The sequence below is a fragment of the Capra hircus genome, chromosome 4 (genome assembly GCF_001704415.2).
Source record: "Capra hircus breed San Clemente chromosome 4, ASM170441v1, whole genome shotgun sequence".
NCBI classification, from domain to species: domain Eukaryota; kingdom Metazoa; phylum Chordata; class Mammalia; order Artiodactyla; family Bovidae; genus Capra; species Capra hircus.
Genome location: NC_030811.1, coordinates 107,874,408 through 107,898,418, shown reverse-complemented (window position 1 = coordinate 107,898,418; position 24,011 = coordinate 107,874,408). Strand labels below are relative to the sequence as shown.

Below are 24,011 nucleotides of genomic sequence, written 5' to 3'. Positions count from 1 at the left end.
AGTTATATTGCTTCTGTATTTTTTACTATTATTAACAATACAATCATTATATACATTTTTATTAATTTGTCCATCTGCTTTCTCAGGACAAATACTTTACACTATGTAAAGCTTGAAATTTTATTTCCTGAAGATTTAAAACTAAGAATATAAACAGAAATTTTAAATGTTAAAAAAGCAAAGCTGATCTACAGTACTAGAAGTCAACATAATGTTTGTTCTAGGGGGTCAGGTGAGTGACATAAAGGGGGTTTCAAGTGTTCCTGAACTATTTTGTGGTTGAACCTGAGGGTTGGTTACAGGGGTGTGCTCACTTTGAAAAATTCAACACACTTATGACTTGTCACTTTCTACTTTCTTACATTTATGTTGTACATCAGTGAAATAAGTAAAAATATTATGATTTCATCCATATTTATATACTTATACATAAATTCTAAGAAGTGAATACTATTACTTTTTAAAATTTTTTAAAATTTATGTTACTAATTATACTACAGAAAGTTTACACCAGTTCTGACTCTCACAGACAATACATAAAATGTGATTTCTTTGTGTTCAAATTAAGACTGTCATAATTTTTCTAATTTGTGGTGATGCATACATTTTAAAATTGAGTGTTTTTCTCTCTTACTTTATGTTTGGAAAATTTTCAAACTCATAGAAAAGTTGAAATAATATAGCAGTATCTGAAATATATAATTTTATTATATAATAGTAAAAAAAAATCATGGTCATCTTAAGTCCCTCATTAGATTTGCCAACTCTTAATTTTTTGCCACTTTTGCTTTTTCTGTCTCTATTTACACACACATTCACTTGCTCACTCATGCATCTATGCACGTATGTATATGTGTATATATACACATATATATGCATTTAATTTTATACTTCTGAATTATTTGATAAGAACCTTTAGACACCATGACAGTTTACCCCTTAAGAATAAGAATATTCTGCTACATAACCACAATACTTCTACCACACCTTAAAAAATTAGCAATAACTCTATTATCAAGTAACATCTAGTCCATATAGTCCCACAACCACAATCAAGAAAATCTTTTCTGACTTTTTAAAAATACATGATTAAATAAAGTTTACTTACTCGTTGCATTTAGTGGCTTTGTGTCTTTAGTCTCTTTCTACCTAAAATAGAACCCCACCACCATTACCCTACCCAGCTTTCTTGCATGATATTGGAATTTTTAAAGTCTATGGCACTTGATAACCTTCTGTTTGCTTTCAAATGTGTATGACCATGCTTGATTTTGTAGGCTCATGTTGCAAAATTATTATAGGTTTTCAGAAGCGCATGTATCAGAAACTGTAATGAATTTTCATTTGTGGCTATTGGTTAATCATTGAATCTCCAGTTGGACACCAGATGTTTTTACAAAGGGGGGGAAAAAGCATTAAGAGCTTTTAAATCTTACACTATTACTCTGATTGTACAAGAAATAATGATGACATTTCAGTCTCTGAAATATATTGCCAGGATTTTCGTTCATATTGACACTTGTTATTCAATGAATTAGTATAGAACCAGTTTAAAAGGCCAGAGAGAGCCGTGACAGCCAAGAAGGATATTTTGAAGTTTGAAATGATCCCTATATAAATAGAACGGATCAGCATAACTTTGGGATAAAATTAGCTGAGAGTCTGTGGGCTCTCTAGCATGTGCCTGTTTGGTTGGCGCTGCCTGCCTGATAAAGCACAACAAAGCTTCCAGAGGGACAGGAAGGATGGACGGCACGGCTGCCCCTATCACGAAATCTGCAGCTGCCAAGTTAGTTAAGAGAAATTTCCTTGAGGCTCTAAAGTCAAATGACTTCGGGAAATTGAAGGCCATTTTAATCCAAAGACAGATAGATGTGGACACAGTTTTTGAAGTTGAAGATGAGAATATGGTTTTGGCGTCTTATAAACAAGGTAAAAAAATTTATAAGGGTAATTGTAAAATCAATAGAAAATGGATTTTTTGTTTTAATGAGCACCATTAGCCACCCAAGGTAAACTGGTAGCTCTTATTGTTTCTTTAAATATATGTTTAAAAAATATTTCTAATGTAATAATTTCTTTCTCTTCAAACTAGACCAAATCATGAGCTGATATATGTATATATATGAATATATTGTTTTCTTTACTTTCCTTCTCTCTTCTTTCTATATCCCTGTGCCTGGAATTTGAAATCTTGGATAAAAATATTTAGTAATGCAGTTTTCTTCTATTTCTAGCTTTCCATCTTCCTATAAGTGCATAAAGCTTCTCTAGATTATGGCTAAATAGATTGCTGAAATCTAATCCAGTCACTATGACTGGCTTGGGAACAGGCTACTAACTTTGTGTTAACAGGGCCCTTAAAGATATATCATCTCTATGTGCACTTGAAGGAAAAGGGATTTTTGCCCCATTTGGAGGGTTAATAAATGTAAAGGCTACACGTTGATGCACCTTTATGGTCCTTGTCATCATTTTAATGAGTTTTCAGTTCAAGTAGAAAAGGTAAAACCAGAAAAGCCAAAAAGTTAACTTTTTTTCTGTGACTATAGTGATAGCTTAAAATTGTAGATTTACTTATTACAGAGTACCTACCTTATGAAGAACTAAGGATAAGAAAAATTAGAACCAAATTTCTTTTATCAAGGGATTTTCTGGAACCCATGCTTAATAACTCAGAAATAAATTGGAAGTGAGCAGACTCTGATTTCCCAAATCAGCTAGTTAATGGGGGAATTTGAGTAGCGAGGCCATCTGGTGAGCAGACTGCAAACAAACACCATGTTCAACATCACTTCTGTTTAAACAAAATAGAGGATAAGGTCTTGTGTGCAGCATTGAGAGAGAGATAACAATTCATTTTTTATGTTTAAAATACTTTCCATTTGTATATAAATCATCAGCATGATCAATTTTCGGAAATGAGTACTAATGGTATATATTTCTATATTAAAACACTTGTCAGTTCTGAAGGAAGCATGGAATAGCTGAAGCAAGTTAGTGTTTATAATTTTTACTTGAGGATTTTATTATAAATTGGCATTGCTATTTTAACTGGAAAATAACAAAGGGGTCTCTGTTATCAAAAATGGTTGATAGAAGCTCTGCCAAGAAGAAAAAGTGTATACTATATGATTAGATTACTTTTATCTTATGTATTTGTTTAGTGAAAGACTTTCTGAATACAAATACATTTTAAGGTGTTTTTAAAAACTTATATTTAAGCCTAGAGTAAAATAACTTACATCCAAGTCAGCAGGTAATTTGTGTGACCCTGAGTTGTGAAGACTGCCTTTCCTCCTCTCCTGAGCATGCCAAATTGCGTAGATCCTGCAAAGGTTCTGAGGTGATGAGAAGGGGAGTTTTAGTGGCAGTTTACAGAGAAGGACTCTGTTTCTCTTGCTTGCAATGGTGTCATCATTCTTGAATGAGAAAAAAATGCACTTTAAAATCTTTCTGTCAATATGAGCCGACTCTCTATGGCTTTCATTGAGCTAAATTTTCATTCAATCTAATGGGTGTTTTCATAGGCCTGCGAGGATGGGGCTTTCAATTAGACAGAAAGCAAATTATGCTCTCTGGTTTTGGGGACAAAAAACAGAGCTGTTCCATTGCTATGCATGCCAGGTGAATGCAAGAAATGATAGAATTTGCAGTCATATCCTCAGAGTTTATGCAGAAAATCGTGAATGTTTGTGCACATGTGCGCATGTCCACAAGCACCTGTAGAAAGAAATACACTTACTCTCTGTTTAATATGAATATGGCTATAAGACTCTGTCTCTTCAATCTTAATCCCATTTTCTTCAAAGTTTCTTCAGATATTTTCACTTGGCTTCCAGCCGAATTATCAAACCTTTGCTTTTAGTCACGAATGGAAGTGAAGCATACAATCCTAGTTGCTAGCCAAGCAAAGTAGACCTAAGTGGCTATATCAATTTCTAAGTCACAGAGGAATTTCCAAGGACTAGTGTAGTGCTGAGCAGGCTACACTGGTCGTTTGTTATTTAGTTAGTTAGAATTAGTTCCTTTCTGATTAATTCTGATGAATGAGACCCTTTTCTGTGTGGCCTTGAGTGGTATGTGACTGCATTAAACTTTGTGAGACTTTCTTAAATCACAGCAGACTTCTTGGATGTTGAATGCTGTTGAATTGTTATGAATTAGTTTTTTATTTTTTAAAGCACTTTTGAAAAGTTTTACAATGGAAAAGTGCGCAAATCGTTAACTGTGCACTTGGTTAATTTCCACAAAATGAACAAACGTCTGCAGCCAGCATCCAGATGAAGAAACAGAATGTTACCAGCTTACTTTTAAAGTGTGGCAGTCTTTAGGTTTTAGTTGCTCAGTCGCTCAGTCGTGTCCGATTCTTTGTGACCCCATGGACTGTAGCCTGCCAGGCTCCCCTGTCCTTGGGATTCTCCAGGCAAGAATACTGGAGTGGGTTACCATTTCCTTCACAGCTTTTAGTTATTTTTGGCTTAATAGGCATGACAGTGTATAAAATCTAGAACATAATATGCTTCCTTTAAATTTGGTTTGTGTATACTCAACGTTTGATTGTCCTGGGGAAGATCAACAGTGGTACAATTAATCCCAAATAATTTTTGTTTCTTTTAGGACATATTGTAGTACTTTACATACAATTTTTAAAAGTGACCACATTTTCACCTGAATTATGGTATGTTTAAGCCAGTATGAAAGTCAGTTTACATTTTTTTGTAAAGGTAACTCAAATCTGCTGGTGAAGAAAACAACTTGGAATCTTAACATTGCAACTCCAGATCCACAGTCTAAATGGTATACCAGTAATCAAAAATTGACCTCCTAAGCGAGTGTAATGGAGAAGGCAGTGGCACCCCACTCCAGTACTCTTGCCTGGAAAACCCCATGGATGGAGGAGCCTGGTGGGCTGCAGTCCATGCGGTCGCTGAGGGTCGGACATGACTGAGTGGCTTCACTTTGTCTTTTCACTTTCATGCATTGGAGAAGGAAATGGCAATCCACTCCAGTGTTCTTGCCTGGAGAATCCCAGGGACGGGGGAGCCTGGTGGGCTGCCGCCTCTGGGGTCGCACAGAGTCGGACACGACTGAAGCGACTTAGCAGCAAGCGAGTGTGAAGTATGGACCTGGTGAGGAAAGTGGAACAAAGTGTCTGGAAATTCACTTCTGCTGCCCTGTCTCGGAGCAGCTTCTCTCACCTGTGAGACTGAGAACAGATTTAGAAGCTAGCTTCTAGGTCCAGATGGTGGGTGCTGCCTAACCCCAGCCCCTAATAATGATTCTTTCAAAAAAGGCTGTATTTATTTATTTATGGCTGTGCTGGTGTGCATTGCTGCGCAGGCTTTTGTCTAGCTGCAGCAAGCAGGGGCTACTCCCTGGCTGCAGTGTGCGGGCTCCTCGTTGCAGGGGCTTCTCTTGCTGTGGAGCATGGGCTTGAGGGCATGTGGGCTTCAGTACTTGTGGCACGTGGGCTCAGTAGTTGTGGCTCAGGGCCTCTAGAGCACAGACTCAGTAACTCTGGTGCATGGGCTTACTTCTGCAGCATGTGGGATCTTCTCAGACCGGGGATGGAACCTATGTCTTCTGCATTAGCAAGCAAAGTCTTTAGCGCTGAGCCACCAGGGAAGCCCAATAATGATTCTTGGAGACATTTCGTTCTATTTTTTCAAGTATTTTAAACTTCATAGTCAAGTCTTCAGAAAAAATTATGTTTTATCAATTAAAAATATGTGTCTAACACTTTGTAAAGCAAACATTCTGGTTGGCATTTCCATTATCTTCTGGAGAATGACAGCTATATGGGTCTTAAAATGAAAACAGGTAAGCTAAATGACATCTACCAGCTGACCACTTTAAAACGGGAATGATGTGAAGTAAAGTTAAATAACGAACAACTCTTAACTCCCAAATACAGTAAACAATTGAATCGTTAGGAGATGTCAATGATATACTTTATTATGAGCAAAGCACACAACATTCATAGTGAAAACAGGCCTCTAAGAAAACTCAGAGTTCTTCTCAGTAGGTGATCTCCATACTGGAAACACGAATATCCATAAAGCTGTTTCCAGAGGTTTTTCTCACTGCATGTTTTGATGCTCCTTCAGGTGTATGAGCCTTGGCTCATTAATGTTACAAGAGGAATATCATACTTATCTCTTTGGTATGAAATTCCCTAGTCAGCAAGGCTAATCAGAATCCTTTTATTAATCAGTATGATGTACTTTAAGTACTTCATTTATGGCCCACAGCCGCAGGTTCTTTGGTTGATAGTCATATTTTTAATTAAAATAGCCAATGACTGATTTCACTGAAAAACTTTCTGGCAGGTAATCTATCTACTAAGTCGCAAGAGCCTTCCAAATATCTTGAAAGCTCTTATTTTCACTCTGTTAATGAATAATCTTCTTATCACCTAATTTTCCTGTCTGCCAGAAATTCACTCTCCTGCTTTCTTATTGTCATCCTAGGATTCTTTTCCTTTCCTAGATGTTCAAACATTTTTCTTTTAAATTTTACATTGCAAGCTTACTTTTTCCGCCCCCCCTCTCCTGGGGGAACTCTGAGATTTATCCTGAAAATATTGGCTACTAAAAAATAGCCAAGAATTGTGCTCCAGTCTATAATCCTTCAGGACTGTGTAAATACGTGGACAGAGCAGAGCAAATGTCTGCTAATCCAGCCATGAGCAGTGTGTGTAACCTTTGGCTGTAATAACAGAGGCTTCTCATGTGTGGGGTTCTTTGGATTCAGATAACATTATAGCTGAAAACTGTGGCAGATCTAGGGCTTAGCTGAAGGTTTACCAGAAATGTGTACATTCTCCCAAACACTGGAGCAGAACCAACCCCTCTTTCAAAAGATGGCCCAAATATTTCGCTCCTTACCCTCTTTCCTGAGCCAGCAGGTTGTCCACTGAATGACTTTGGTTTCTGATTTAAATTAAACACACACACACACACAAACACACACGCAAGAATTGGTCTGCATATTTTTGTAGCAGCTTAACTCCATTCCTTTAGAACTTTTGCCTAAAAGTGACATTGGTTTAGAGGTGGACTGCATGTAGCTTTCAGATCATTGATGGCAACTTAGAGATTTGTTGTTGCTGTTCAGCTGCTAAGTCATGTCCGACTCGTTGCAACCCCATGGACTGTAGCACACCAGGCTTCCCTGTCCTTCACCGTCCCCTGGAGTTTGTTCAAACTCATGTCCATGGAGTCAGTGATACCATCCAACCATCTCATCCTCTCTCGCCCCCTTCTCCTGCCCTCAATCTTTCCCAGCACCAAGTTCTTTTCTAGTGAGTCAGCTCTTCGCATCCGGTGCCCCAAGTATTGGAGCTTCAGCATTAGTCCTTCCAATGAATATTCAGGGTTGATTTCTTTTAGGATTGACTGGTTTGAGATTTGGGGAGATTAATTATACAAACATGAGTACTTCCTGCTACTTAATCTCTGCAAGATATGTATCCTCATCTAAAGGGGAAGCTTTGTCAAGATGCCCTGCATGCTGATTATCTACAGTGTTATGAAGGGGAAATTATATAAGCAGATTATGTGTCTTGGTCTGGGAAAGGTAAAAAAGTAACTATAGATGCTGTAAATCCAAGTGGGCATGGCCTGTATTTGAGAGTTCTTTCTGGGATTTTTGCCTTGGAGAAAGAATCTGCATTTTCATCTTTTTTCTTCTCAGTTAAGCTCCTTGCTCAGGCAGAGCAAAGCAGAGGGCATCACTGCACATAGACTGCAGACCTGGGGTGAGAACCAAGTGGCTTACATTAAGGGGGGCAGTACCTTCCTTACCTCTGGCCCTATCAAGGGCTTTGTTCCTGGGTTTTCCTCCCCGCCCTCCTCCACCCCCCACACACACCTCATCCTGTGCACAGTCTGAGCATACAGTCAGAGGGCAGCCTGGCCTCTGCAGAGAGGAGCAGAGGGGGCCCTTTGAAAGACAAGTGCTGAGAGTGAATCACATTCTGAGTGCTGAAGCCCTAGGACAATTCTGCTGTGGAAAGAAGAGAGAGTGTGAAAGAGACTGCACAGTTAGTTAGCTGTATTTCCGTCATGCTGTGACCATTGGGGGTTACATTTTGGAGGAGAGATTGTGATCTCTTGACACACCAGCATTGACACAAGGGTGTTAATAAGTGCTGCGTCACTGCGGTTTCTGATGATGGCATCACCTCATGTTTGGTCCTCAGTGAGGGTGGGTGTGGGGGAAAGGATACTCCTGTTTGTGCTACAGGGACCCGTGGCCGCAGCCTCACTGAAGGTGGTGATGGTATGTGGGTGGCCCTTGATAGGCCCAGAGGTAAGGAAGGTACTGCCCCCCTTAATGTAAGGCTGCTTAATGTAAGGCTGCTGTGGGCTGCTGCTTTCTCTGTAGTGGGCTTTCCTGCTTTGCAAGGGCTTGAATTATGCAGAAATTCTGCCCCACTACCCCCTCCCCTCACCAAAGTTCTGCAGTGCAGCTTCAAGATACACTGCAAGGGACCCTGGTCTGCATCTGACAATCTGTCTTCTTCCTAATCTCTCCACTCAGCTCCCTTGGGGCACCAGCTCAGGCATCTTGCTGTCACCCACCTACAGGAACATTCTTAACGCCCAGGTTCCTTTGTAAGAGAGGTGAGTTGCAGGTGCATTTCAATTTAAGGAGTCAGCTGAATTTTAAGACCTGGCCCTCTCTGAGCCCAGTTTACTGGTTAATGAGTATGATTATGAGAGACACAGATGTAACTGAGAGGCCAAGGACGACTGATTCATGTAATAAACAGGCCGGATAGATTCTCTAGGTGCTATTGGGAATTTAGGGGGAAGAAAAAAAATCAACAAGCAAATGTATTTCCATATCAAAGTGTGACATACTACAGATGAATTCAGGATCTTCTTTCTTTCCTCATGATTTGTGAGGCTGGGTTGGCACTACACCTAGTCTGATTCCACAAAGACAAAGACAGATGGAAACCCTGCATTGCAGATACCCTGAGTCCGTTAGCTTGGACTGAAGCAGGCGTCTTACAGCTCTAGCAGGCTGAAAAAGTGGCAGTTTTCTCATCTGGAAAATGAAAGGCTTGGACAGGATAACCTTCCCTCCAGTGCTAGCATTCTGTGTTTCTTTGATTTTACATCAAAATGGTGTTTTCTTAATCAGCTCTCTGCTGCTTCCTTTTTGAGATCATTTTTCTTCCCATTGCAGAAGCAGACTTGAGTTTCCAATCAGTTGCTGCACAGAGCTGCCTAATCTTTGCTGCTAATCGGCAGGCAAAACAAACTCTGGTTTTCAGATCTGGAACCAGCTTCTTTGCAAGAGAGTTAGAGGAAGCTGTCCTTCGCAAATTGCTTGTAGAGGGAATTTGAATATTAAGATGACTAGGCGGATTGAGAGAGTAACATTGAAACATATGCATTACCATATGTAAAATAGACTTGTTCGGTCGCGCGGTTGTGTCTGACTCCTTGTGACCCTGTGGACTGCATACAGCATGCCAGGCTTCCCTGTCCTTCACCATCTCCAAAGGGAATTTGCTGTATGACACAGGGAACCCAAAGCCAGCGCTCTGTGACAACCCAGAGGGGTGGGAGGGGGGTGGGAAGTGGGAGGGATGTTCACGAGGGAGGGGACGTATGTATACCTATGGCTGATTCATGTAGATGTATGGCAGAAACCAACACAATATTGTAAAGCAATTATCCTCCAATTAAAAATAAATAACTTTTAAAAAATGGGAAAAATTAAATCATGTCATCAGCAAAAAACATCATAAAAAAAGATGACTAGATATTGGTGTTAAGTGATTCACTGCTTATCAAAAGCAGGTTGCATACCATTATAGCTTAATAACTATGTTTGGAGCATGGATTCAGCATACACAATTAAATGGAAATGTATATATGGATACATGCAAATATATTGTATATACATATCTGCATATCTATATGTACATGTCTGTTTCCACACACACACAAACATAAGCACAGGGTTGATCCTTCCCAGCCCAGACTGTCTGTGACACTATTTGCCTCTGCCAGGGAAATTCCATATCACCAAATACCTTCCCTTTTCAGCGTCTGAAATCTGGAATTAGTATCTTAGAACTTAATTCTTTTGTATGAATACAGATTCCTACATAAGTTCAGATAATCCTAAGAAGGTCATACTTTAAACAATCCTCAGTCTATTAGACCTTCATGTAAATTAACTTTGGATTTCTTTTTGAAAGAACAACTTTGGATAAGGGAAGAGTTGGAGAAAGAGAAAGTGAAATGATCCTAGAATTTCGAATGAGATGAAGAGATTAAAATGTGTGTGACAGGGAGTGTGTGTGAGTGTGTGTATGTGTGTCTAGGTTGGAGGGAAGGCTGTAGAAAAGAAAAAACTTCAAGCTGAGAGTATTCATTCCCTCAGGATTAATCAGCATTGTGCATGACCTCTTTAAATTATTTTCCCCCCTGGACAGGGCACCTAGTTTATTTTTTTTTATTTTTATAAATAGTAGTATACACACAAGGGACTAAATTAAAAGCTTAAAAGGAGCATTCAAGGACAAGTAAATCTATGCTGTTGTCCCCCAGCCCCCAGTTCTTGGAGGCCACCAGTGCAACCAGTTCCTTGTGTTGGGTGTTTATAAATATTTTCTTACATATTAGCATTTATGCACACTCTTCAGCTCCCTGCTTATCTCACTTGATAATGCATCTTGAGATTTTTCCATATCAGTATACACAGGACTGCCCCCTTCTTTATGATAGCTGTACAGTGTTCCACTGTGTGGATGTGCATGCTTTATTTAAACAGTCTCCTGCTGATGAAGACTGAGGCAGTTTCCTATCGCTAACCATTAAGAACAATGCTGTAGTGCACTGCATGTGGTCCTGGGTAAGGCTGCTAAGATTCATAACTGCCAGGAACTTCATACTCTCCATACCGAGTTCAATGCAAGTAGTGTTGCTGAGAGTTGTGTAATACAGTGGCCCTTATATGGCATTTCACACATGAATGAATGTGCTTGCAGGATAAATACCCAGGAATGGCACATAGGTAGCACTTTCCCCTTATATGAGAGAATTTTAATACCTGCTCACCAGGCTCACCTTGAATGTGGTCATCATCTTCTGAGTGCCTTGCAAATGTTCATTTTTGTTGCCCAGAAGTACTCACAATATTTTAGATTTATTCTGACCTCATCTATCAGTGAAGAATACAACTTTTACTTCTTTTGTTCTGGGTGCTACACTTTTATTAATGTAGTTAAAGATTGTACCCGCTTTTGGGCAGCTTTATCTTACTGTTGGCTCATTTTGAGATTATTGTCAACTCAAATCCCTAGGTTTTTCCTCAAATAAATTGCCATCAAATCATAATCTTCCTACCTTGTACTTGTATAGTGGAATATTTTTGCCATTTAAAAACAAACTTCTGATTTACCGAAGTTAAAATGTATTTTGTTGTTTCAGCCCTAGAGTTTCTTCTGAGCTGTCAGGTTATGTCTACGTCTTCAACTTGCCATGAAATATTTCATCTTTCCGTACCTGTTTTTCATTCCCCACTCATAGTGAGCATGATGCCATGGCTCTGGGTATTGACGTTGAAAAAAAAATGTTTATAAAGTTATCTCTGATGAGCCTAGAGCCTATTACACAGAAAGAAGTAAGTCAGAAGGAGAAAGACAAATATTGTACATTAACTCACATATATGAAATCTAGAAAGCTGGTTCCAATGATCCTGTGTACAGGGCAGCCAAGGAGACACAGACATAAAGTGGGGGAAGGAGAGGGTGGGATGATTTAAGAGAACAGGACTGAGACACGTGCATTCCCCTGTGTGAAATAGATGGCCAGAGGGATTGTGATGTGGGAAGCCAGCGCTCTGTGACAATCTGGAGGGATGGGGTGGGGAGGGAGGTGGTGAGGGTGTGTTTAGGACGGAGAGAACACTCTGTGTGCCCATGGCCAGTGCGCGTTGATCTATGGCCAACACCATGACAATATTGTAAAGTATTATCCTCCAATTTAAATAAATAAATTCAATAAAACATAGACACACAAGATTATTTTTGTTACAGCTTGTCAAGACGGCAATTTTTGGACACTTGGAATAAAGGACTAGCTCAGTGTTTAGAAGTCAGAGGTAAGGGGGAAAAAGGAAAAAGAAAGAGAAAGAAGAAGTGAGAGAGAGAGAGAGAGAGAGAGAGAGAGAGAGAGAGGAGTTGGGGTGGGGTGGGGTGGGGTGGGAGATTTCCAATAACTAATGGGAAAAATTTGAGATCTCAGTTCTAGAAACAACTGTGGTTCTTCTGACCGACTAATTTGTGTATATGCTTGTGCTTGCAGGCATAGTTAATTGTGTAACACATCATGTTTTCTTGTTTATTTTGGCTGCTGGGAAGTTCAGAGGAAAATTTTACAGTGTGGTTCTAGCGTATGGAACACAGTTAACACAGTTCATATTTATTTTGGGCACCTATCTGACCCAGGACTTCTTTTTACTTTCCTACCTTATTTTTCCCATTGCTCTTATTTTGTAGATCACTTTTTAAAAATCTTGTATTGTGTAAAATTTGTAAGCTGCTGTAAATTCTTTAATTCTTCTTTGGAAAGAGGTGTTGTATAAACTGATAGGCAAATAAAATCTTGGTGTGACAAATATTCTAAAGACATCAAATACATTCACACCTTAGCTTGACAGCAGCAACAACTAGAGGGAAAAAGCACTGTGGTGGAATGTAAATTACAAGCTTGTAACGGCTTTGAAATCGCTCAAGATAATGATTGGGAGTTTAAAAAAAATTCTTTAATAAACATCTCATGTAAGATAAAATGCGATCACATAAATGAAGTCTCAAACAGAAACACTTTGGACAGGCGGGAAGGGAAAGTAAACAAAGGAACAAGATAATAGGGAATAGTAAAGACAGTGAGAACTCGAGAGCCCCACTCCTGTTTAAATAACCCAAAGAGGCTACTAAGCTAAACATTAGCGGATCCAACAGCTGCTAGTTATAAGTTCCAAATCATTCCCCCAGTTTTATAAATGTGTAAAAGCCCCCACTAAGCAGGGAGATATCCTAGGCTAATCCGAGGCTAAGCTTTCTTTCCCTTTCTTTTCCAGGTTATTGGTTGCCTAGTTACAAATTAAAGTCTTCCTGGGCCACGGGCCTGCATCTCTCTGTCCTGTTTGGTCACGTGGAATGTCTTCTGGTGCTCCTGGACCACAATGCCACGATCAACTGTAGACCCAATGGGAAAACCCCTCTTCACGTGGCTTGTGAAATGGCCAACTTGGATTGTGTTAAGATTCTCTGTGATCGTGGAGCAAAGCTCAACTGCTACTCCTTAAGTGGACACACAGCTTTACACTTCTGCACAACTCCAAGCTCCATCCTCTGTGCCAAGCAACTAGTTTGGAGAGGTAAGCCTATCTGGGTGGCTGACCTTGTCATCTACTTGCGTGGTTATGGTTTTGGAAATTGGTGATCCTTACTTACATCAGGCAATGTCATTAACAGTACATATCTCTATGCATAAAGCCTAATTTGGGGGCCCTAAAAATACATAGAGAGATGGATGGTTGTGTTTGCCCAGGTCCTTCAGTGATGATCGTTTTGAAATCTTACTACTGTTTTAACTGTAGGAGTCTGGTTAATCTACACACTTATTACTAATAACAAATATTTATTAGCTCCTGTTATGTCAGGTAATATGCTAATAAGTCAGTAAAAAGAGAAAACAGTTTCTGCTCTCTTGGAGCTTATGTTCTAGGATGGGAAGTGAATATTGAGAAAATAAATTCATAAGTACATAATTATAAATTGGGAAAGGGCAAAACAAGGTGGTATGAAAGAGAATGTCAGGAATAAGCTAGTATAAAATGTATAAAGATTTCTCCAAAGATACAATATGTAAGCTGAAACTTTATAATGAGAAGGAATTGACCTTTAAAAACAAGAACAAAGAAGAAAAGTCTTAGGTGTAGGAAATAGCAAGTGCAGAGTTGTTAGGGGAGCAAAAACCTTGGAATATTCCACAAGTTGAAGAAGGCCAGCATGGCCAGAGTATCATGAGTGTGCGGGGCGGGAGAGGCATGAGGATAGAGGGAAAGCTACAGCATGACGTGGGATATATTAGATTAAATATGGCCTGCTGGGGGCCGTGTATGGGTTCAGAAATGGAGCCACTGCAAAGGTTAAAGCAAGGCAATGACGTAGATTAACTGACATTTAAAGTCGTCTGGACTTATTCCAAAGTTGGGTTGGAGAAGGCCAAGAATGGAAGCAAGGAGACTAGCAAGTACGCTCTTGCAATACTGTAGGTGAGAGGGGATGATGATTTGCACTGAGGGACATAGAAAGATCAGAAAATGGATCTGCAATATGTTTTAGAAGCAGAATGGATGGGATTTGGACAACATGGACTAGATTTAGGTTGCTGGTCAGGGGGTGGTGACAGAAAAAGAAACTTCAAGAATCATTGCCGGGTTTCTGGCTTTAGAAAATGGGTGGATAGTGATGCTATTTTTAAGATAGGGAAACGTCAGGAAGAAATGTATCCTATGGGAAGATTGTTGTATCTTTTTTTTTTTTAAACAGATTTTATAGGATTTATTTATTTATTTATGTTTGGCAGCTCTGGGTCTTCATGGCTGCACGCCGGCTCTTCTCTGGCTGTGGTGCCTGAGCCTCGCATTAGCTTCTCTTGGTGACGGAGTGTGGGCTCTCAGGCCACAGGCTTCATGAGCTACAGCCCTCGGGCTCGGTAGTTGCGATTTGTGGCTTAGTTGCCCAGAGGCATGTGGCATCTTCTTAGACCAGTGATTGAACCCATGTCTCCGGCATTGGCCGGCAAATTCTTAACCACTAAGCCCCCAGGGAAGTCCCGTTACATCATTTTTTAAAAGTCAAGTTTACGGAGGTAATAATTTATAAGCTGTAAATTCACTGTTTTTGAGAAGTAGATAGTCGTGAAGCCATTCACCACAGTTATCTCAGAAAATCCCCTGATGCCCTTGGTAGTTAATTGCCTCACTCTACCCCCACTTCTGGCAACTATTGATCTGTTTTCTGTCCCTTTAACCTCATCCTTTCAGAATATCATATTAATTAAATTATATAATATATAACATTTTGAGTCTGATTTTTCCAGTTTAGCATATGCACTTGAGATCCATCAACGTGATTGCACTCACCAGCAAATCAGACCTTTTTATTGCTGAATAGTATTCCATGTATGGATGTAACACAGTTTATTCACTCCTCAGAAGAGGGGCATTGGGATTGCTTCTAGTTTTTGGTAATTTAGAAAAACAAAAACTGCTATAAACATTTGCATCCACATTCTTGTACGGACATGTTTCATTTCACTTAGGTAAACACCAGGAGTGGGGTGATGGTTGTTATGGTAAGTTTATAAGAAACTACTAAACTGTTTTCCAAGGCGCTTGTATCATTTTACATTCCTACCAGTAGTGTATAAGAGTTCCTCTTACTCTCCATCCTTGTCAGAACTTCATCATGTCAGATTTTTTAAAACTGTTTTAGCCATTCTAATAAGTATATAATAGCACCTCATGATTTTAATTTGAATTCCCTTAATGACCAAAGGGGCTTCCCAGGTGGCGCAGTAGTAAAGAATCCTCCTGTCGGTACAGGAGACGCAAGAGACGTGTGTTTGATCCTGGGGTCAGGAAGATCCTCTGGAGGAGGAAATGGCAACCCACTCTAGTATTCTTGCTTGGGAAATCCCATGGACAGAGAAGCCTGGCAGGCTACAGTCCATGGGGTCACAAAAACTCAGACACAGCACACACACACACACACACACACACACACACACACACACACACACACACTGACCAAACACATTGCATATGTTTTTGTATATTTATCTGCTAGCTAAGTATTCACTTTGGTGAAATATCTGCTCAGTTCTGTTTTTTTCTTAATGGGCCATCTTCTTCTTATTGATCTGTGGAAGTTCTTTGTGTTGTTGTTAGTTTATTTTTTAATTAATTTGTTTTTTTAATTGAAGGATAATTGCTTTACAGAATTTTGTTGTTTTCTGTCAAACCTCAACATGAATCAGCCATAGGTATACATATATCCCCTCCGTTTTCAACCTGCCTCCCATCTACCTCCCCATCACACTCCTCCAGGTTGATACAGAGCCCCTGTTTGAGTTTCCTGACCCATACAGCAAATTCCCATTGGCTATCTATTTTACATATGGTAATGTAAGTTTCCATGTTACTCTCTCCATACATCTCACCCTCTCCTCCCCTCTCCCCACGTGCATAAGTCTATTCTCTATGTCTGTTTCTCCGTTGCTGCCCTGTAAATAAATTCTTCAGTACCATTTTTCTAGATTCTGTATATATGTGTTATATATGTGTTTCTCACTTGCTTCACTCTGTATAATAGGCTCTGGGTTCATCCACCTCATTAGAACTGACTCAAATGCATTCCTTTTTATGGCTGAGTAATATTCCATTGTGTATATGTACCACAACTTCTTTATCCATTCATCTGTCTATAGACATCTAGGTTGCTTCCATGTTCTAGCTCTTGTAAATAGTGCTGCAGTGAACAATGGGATACATGTGTCTTTTTCAATTTTGGTTCTTCAGGGTATATGCCTAGGAGTGGGATTGCTGGGTCATATGGTAGTTTTATTCCTAATTTTTTAAGGAATCTCCATACCGTCTACCATAATGTGTCGGAGTTCTTTATATATTTTGGATACTAGCTCTTTATAAATAAGTGTTTTGCAAATATTTTAATTCACTCTTCGGGTTTTCATTTTCTAATGGTGTTTTTAAAAGAGCAGAACTTTTAAAATTTTGATAAATTCAGTATTTACATCTTATGGTTTGTGCTTTCTGTGTTTTAGCTAAGAAATGTTTGATTAACCCAAGTAACAGATTTTCTGCTGTGTTTTCTTCTAGAAGTTTTATAATTTTAGGGTTTGCTTTTATGTCTTTGATTAATTTTGAGTAATTTTTTTGCATATGGTGGGAAGTATAAGTTAAAGCTCATTGTGTGTGTGTGTGTGTGTGTGTGTGTGTGTGTGTGTGTATGGATGGTCAGTTGTTTCAACATCATTTGTGGAAAAGACTATTCTTTCACCACTGAATTGTTTTGATATTTTTCTTAGAGGTCAATTGACCAAATACGTATGGTCCATTGATCCATATATCTATTTTTTTGCTAATCCTCCTCTGGCTTGGTTGCTTTATATCTAGTCTAAAAAGCACATAGACTGAGTCCTTCTAGGTTAGTTTTAAACATGAAAGGTTTCAGACCTCTTTGAGACCTCTTTGCTTTCAGACAACAAAGCAAATAAGTCAAGAATGTACTTGATATAAAAGTATAGATTTCAGAAAAGAACTCTGGACTAAAGCATTAGGTTTAGGAACCATTAGCCTATAGATTGTATTTGAAACCAAGAAAATCAATGAATTCACCTGGAAAAATGGGGTAGAAAGATGAAAGAGAACTTAGGACCAAGCTCTGACAAATTCTTATGTTTAGATGTTCGCAGGATGAAGAGGAGGCAATAGAGAGTGAAATGATTCTACCTTTGATTTCTTTTCCTTATGATAACCACTTTCCTCTCTCTCTATTTTTTATTTCTAAGAGTGTATTAAAACATATTCCACACTGGAAAATAAAGAGTGAAATGGATTCACAAATAAAATTGGAGAAAACTCAAAAGCATTTTTGGCATCAAAGAAACTAAGAACCAGGCAGGTTCGGGAATAGAAAAATGGTCTGCTGTACTGATAGCTACTGAGAGGTTTAATTAGGTGTTCATTGGACTAAGAGAGTTATTACTGACAAAAATAGTTTTGGTGAAATGGTAGGTGCAGAAACCAGATCAGAAGGTATGAATGAGAGGTTAGAAACTAGAGACGGCATATGCTGACAATTCTTAATTTTGGCCGCAAATGTGAGCCTAGGAGCAGCATGATTGCTGAAGGGGATTAGGGTGTATCATGCTAGACCATTATCTGCAGTTGAAGGTAAAAGAAATGTTTATGTGCTGGAGATGGTTTATAGGAAGCAGCAGCTGAAGACGCGCGAATGTGGGAGACAGGATAACTGCAAGGTCTAAATCTTAGAGAAACTGAGGAGCGGTGGGATCCAGAGACCGCAGGACACATGCTCATTTTCAGTGGGCAAGCCAAAGTAAGATATGGCTTTAATGCCAGGGCACTTGCACATTTGGTTGTAGTGAGATGAGGGGGTCCCTTTCTGATGCAAAGTCATCAGCCAAAGTGAGAGAAGAAAGATTGGAAATGTATCGAGAGGGGAAAGATCATGGGGAAAGAATGGGAGAACATGCTTGAAGATGTTATGATCTTCTCAACCTGTGAGGATTGAAAGGAAAAAAACATCAGCCTGGCATATTCTTCTTCTTGCCTGCCCGGGGAGGAAGGGCCTAGTGCAGTGATACTCAGAGAAGGACAGGCATCTGTTGGAGCATGGGTCCATCACCAGTTTTCATAGTTACTAATACATTTATAGATTTTTAGATTTAGTTTTTATTTTAATCTATATTTTAATTAATTTAAATTTCTAAACTGTTTTCACAAATTTTGGAAAAACAGTAAGAAATATATTTATATATGTTATATATATATATTTTTAGTTATTGACCTTTTATATTGCTGTATTTTCATCAACTACAGACTAATAGCAAGCTGTCAACACTGTCTCTCCTCTGAGATATCGACACAGTTATCCCACATGTCCTTTATCCTTGTGGACAGAAGACCCAACTAGAGAGGTAGGGGGAGATTGAGCCTGGTTTCCTCTAGGCTGAGACAAAGAATTAGATTGATAACAATCTTGGAGAAAGACCAGAAGGAAGTCCATCAAAGATAGCTCACTCTTTACCACCACTGCATCAAAGGCTGAGCCACAAGAAAGATACATTAGGAAGAACAAAATGTTCAACATCTGTGTGGCAAATAGATTATAAAATTAAAAGGCAGTCCTACAACTGAGGAAAACATTTGGGACAATGTGACAAAGGACTCATACCCTTAATATATAAAGAAACTTTAAAAATTAAAATTAGGAGGATAGCAACTAAGAGAAAAATGAAACCCGAAGGGACCGAGAACAGGAATAGGCATTTCAGAAAAAGACAGGCACGTGAACAAGAAATAAAGGTGAGGCAATGATCATCTGTATTGATAATCAGTAAAATGTCAATTTAAGTAAGAATTGGATGCTTTTGTTTCATTTATTATGCTAACAAAGAGACCAAAGGTGATAATACATGTGCTGACAAGCACGTGGGGCAGTGTTCTTACACAGGCTGCTGCTGCTAAGTTGCATCAGTCGTGTCCGACTCTGTGCGACCCCAGGGACGGCAGCCCACCAGGCTCCTTGGTCCCTGAGATTCTCCAGGCAAGAACACCGGAGTGGGCTGCCATTTCTTTTTCCAATGCATGAAAGTGAAAAATGAAAGTGAAGTCGCTCAGTCATGTCCGACCCTCAGCGACCCCATGGACCGCAGCCTACCAAATTCCTCCGTCCATGGGGTTTTCCAGTCAAGGGTTCTGGAGTGGGGTGCCATTGCCTTCTCTGCTTACACAGGCTAAGTGGAGTGAAAACGTGTATGATTGAGGGGAATATAAAAAACTCACAGCTTTTCTAACTGAGAAATTCTGCCTCTAGGATTAGGGACTAATTCAGCACCTTTTGACTCATTGTTCTCATTAATGTAGGGCCTCAGATTTAGACTCTGGGTACATCTGCAAACAAAATTATACATTGAGTCAAAGAGATAACTGATGAGAAAAAAGACACCATGTAACAAAATTGTGCTCAGTCACATGATCTGTAGTACACTAGAAATTGAGCTTTTCTCCTAATTCTATGAATCTTCAAAATAGTATGTTACAGTGTATATTATTGTATATTTTTTCAATGAAAGCCATGATTGGTTAAGAAATAATTTAAAATATGCCACAATTTTAAAAGACATATATTGCCTTCTTTTTAAGATACTTCAGTTCAGTTCAGTCACTCAGTCATGTCTGACTCTTTGTGACCCCATGAATCGCAGCATTCCAGGCCTCCCTGTCCATCACCAGCTCCCAGAGTTCACTCAAACTCATGTCCATCAAGTCAGTGATGCCATCCAGCCATCTCATCCTCTGCCGTCCCCTTCTCCTCCTGCCCCCAATCCCTCCTAGAATCAGAGTCTTTTCCAATGAGTCAACTCTTCGCATGAGGTGGTCAAAGTATTGGAGTTTCAGCTTTAGCATCAGTCCTTCCAATGAACACCCAGGACTAATAGTGTCTCAAAAAAGTTACCTAATTGTTTTTTGCCCTCAGGTAGTCATTTATATTACTGAAAAACTTAAAAATACTTGCATATGTAATAGAAAAAATTCAGTTCAGTTCAGTCACTCAGTCATGTCCGACTCTTTGTGACCCCATGGACTGTAGCACGCCAGGCTTCCCTCTCCATCACCAACTCCTGGAGCTTGCTCAAACTCATGTCCATGGAGTCAGTGATGCCATCCAATCATTTCATCCTCTGTCGTCCCCTTCGCCTCCTGCCTCAATCTTTCCCAGCATCAGGTTCTATTTCAATGAGTCAGTTCTTTGCATCAGGTGGCCAAAGTGTTGGAGTTTCAGCTTCAGCATCAGTCCTTCCAATGAATATTCAGGACTGATTTCATTCAGGATTGACTGGTTTGATCTCCTTGTTAATTAAGCTGTGTTACTTCCATATCATAAAGACATTTAAAAATGATGTTGTAAAAGAATGTTTATTAACATAGAAAGATTTTTAAAAATAAGTTCATAAGAGTATGAACTGGATAAACTTATTTTTCTAAAAATTAGATATGATTATGCATATCAGAAAATAATATCCAAATTATGAGTCAAATTTGGTAGTGTGACTAATGTTTAGCTGTAGCTAAACGACTTCAAAAAAATTGTTTTGTATGTCAGATTCAAATTCCCATGATAAATATGTTTTAAAGTTGGTACCTGGAAAATATATCAGAACAAAATAAAACTGTAAGTCAGGTAACTGAGGAACATTTCACCCATTTTATGAATGGAGAAACAGAGAAAAGGAGAAGAAAAATGCTTGGAGGTAGATGGTCTAGTCTGGAAATTCTAGAAAACCTTTAGCATCTTGCAGCCTTTCTTCTGCATTTTCATGTCTTCAGTCTCTTGGACAGTGCTTGGCACATGGGAAGTACTCAATAAATGGTCTCTGACTCATCTGGGAAGGACTCCAGGAGCCCTGAGTGCACGGAGGGAAGCCACGCCCATCTAGTAAGTATAAACTGCTATGTTCACTGCTAATGAACTGCTGCTATTGGTCAGTTTTAGCCTTCCCGTCTCTAGAGACATAGACGAGAGATGAATTTTCTCTCTCCCAGACTATGTGGTGTAGGCACTTTGAAAAGTTACATACATCACTTTGTAGCTGGACAGAGGGAATTGAGACAGCACACAGACAGGAAAATAAGTCAGGCTAACATTAAACTTGGGACCAGAGAAGTCCATTAGAGGAAAACCAATGCCATGGCAACTGAAAACCCATGTAATTTCATTTGCTATTTAATGGGCTCTTTGTGGAGAAGTGCTCTTTGTGGAAAAGGCTAATTGAGGCCAAAAAATTGCATGCAATTTTCTCTTGAAGGATTTTCCCCGATTTTTTCAATGTTGCAGAGCTGGCTTTGTTCTCAAGCTGGATTTTGTCTGCTATTTTTCTGTTTGCCTTCCTACTTAATGCCCCCCATCTTCTGGCCTTTGTTTCCTTTGGTATTAGTATAATAGTGTTCATCAGTTGAGAGGGCTTATTTACCTCAGTGAAAATGTCCTTTCTGTGAATCCTGCCTTTCCCTACGAATAAAGAGAGTCAGGTCAGGTTTAGCTGGCTGAAAAGAAGCATATTATTTCTACCTATTCCCTTTCGTAAGAGGAAAATGAAAGCTACTTGCTTTTCTCTGCAGGAAGCAAATCCTGACAGTTGGAGGAAAATTTGTTACTGCAGGAAAGCCATAAAAATTCAAATGTTTCCTAGCAGAATGTAGCATGAGGGCAACGTAAAGGAGACCATGCCTTTTCAAAGACTGTCCCCTGCTACTTGGGGTGGCAGTGACAGGAGTTACCCACACGTTAGGAAACTCCCTATTCAGCGATGTGAACACAGAATGACAAGGTGTCGCTGGACTTCACTGTGGTCAAGAAATAGATGCGCCTGCTTGACACACACCTCGCTCATTAGTCCATCACCTCTGTCTTTCCATCTCTCGGCTTATACACTGTAGCAGCAGAAATCTGACCCTCCTAGTCACTTGCAAACAACCTTGGGGATTTTTGTCCCATCTGCTGCTTGGGTAGTGTCACCTGCACAACATGAATTTAATATGTTCTTTAAATTGACACTATTATTAAGTTTAATTTTAAAGGAACCTTTATATCACTATAAACATTGATTCGTCATCGTAGAAAATATGCCAAAACCCCTTGCCAAATATGGAAGGTAGTAGGAACAGGGCTTCCCTGGTAGCTTAGATGGTAAAGAATCTGCCTGCAATGTAGGAGTCCTGGGTTCGATCCCTGGGTCTGGAAGATTTTCTGTAGAAGGGAATGGCAACCCACTCCAGTATTCTTGCCTAGAGAACCCCATGGACAGAGAAGCCTGGCGAGCTACAGTCCATGGGGTCTCAAAGAGTTGGACATGACTGAGTGACTAACACTTTTCCCTTTCACTTTCAATAGTAAAAGTAAATAGTGGGCAATCAGATTCTTGACCTCTGTCTACCCAGAAAGTTTTTTCCTCAGCTAGCAGAGAATGGCTTTAAAAAGCCACATCTTCTGGTTGCTGTCTTTCTGGAAGCATTGTTTCAGTCCTGCTCTGAATGAGTGAACCGGAAATTTGTTTGCAGACTGTCTCTCACACCCAGTCAAACAGCAGGCATTCCAGCCCAATAAAGAATGTCCCATGTAAAATCATGGCACACTTGGGAAGGCATTGATTAAGCAGGGCTTTTTAAAGTTCGTGGTCTATTTAGAAGCAAATTTTAGAAGCCTCCACTCTAGAATCAGAAGTGGAATAAATTTACTGCTCTCACGTGTCACACCTCTGTCCTGGAGGTCCTAGCTGACACAAAGAGAAAAGAAAATAAGATGTAAGAAGATTGGAAAGCAAGGAAGTAAAACAGCCATTATTTCATACAATATGTTGGTCTAGATTTTAAAAAAAGAAAGAAAATTTAAGATCAAACGGTTAGAATTCATAATTGAGTTCAGAAAAGGTACTGCATTTGAGATCAATTTACAAAAATCAATCACATTTCTGTACACCAGAATCAAGCAGTGAGAAATTATAAGAAGAGATGTATTTATAAAATCACAAGAAATTTAAGGGGCCTAGGAAATACATTCAACAAAAGGTGGAACAAACATAAAAATTGATTAAAAGACATTAAGAGGATACTACATTTATTATGAAAAATGTATTTCTTGATTACTCCCTCCTCAGAGGCAACCACTTTCACTTCTTTTAGCTGATTGGTTTGATATTTATCTCTATATTGCTAAATAAATACCATTTATTTATGCATAAAATTGAAAAGAGTAAGCGGAAATGTAAGCAGTTTTCTGATAGTCCATTGATTTGTCATGATGGAAGTTGAGGATCTGGCTCCTTTTCCTCACTGCCCTCCCCATACACATACATTTCTTAGTCTCCATTCTCATAATATAATTGCATTATAACTATGAGGCTTGTCGTAAACTAGGATAGCCATTTCTTCTTTTTACAGCATTTTGCCCTGGATTTGTGTATTATTTTCTGCATTTGCTCCTTTTTTTTTTCCCTATGGATCATCACTATTTTAACCCCAAAACCTTTTGCCAATAGCTTTAATCTTTTCTGAAAATATTTCAATTCAATGGGTATTTCATCAGTTTTATTTTTTTGTGAAAAAAGTTCCTTCTGGAGACAGCAGTTCTGCGCCAATGACT

General features: G+C 39.2%; 1 protein-coding gene across 1 annotated transcript in view; it reads left to right on the top strand.

Annotated features, from left to right (window-relative positions):
- ASB4 (ankyrin repeat and SOCS box containing 4) overlaps positions 1,682-24,011 on the top strand; it is an 85,328-nt gene continuing 62,998 nt past the window's right edge. Inside the window, exons 1-2 of the mRNA XM_005678948.3 lie at positions 1,682-1,932; positions 13,115-13,414. Of these exons, the coding sequence (XP_005679005.1) occupies positions 1,746-1,932; positions 13,115-13,414 (487 nt within the window). The 5' untranslated portion in view covers positions 1,682-1,745. The remainder of the gene's footprint in view (positions 1,933-13,114; positions 13,415-24,011) is intronic.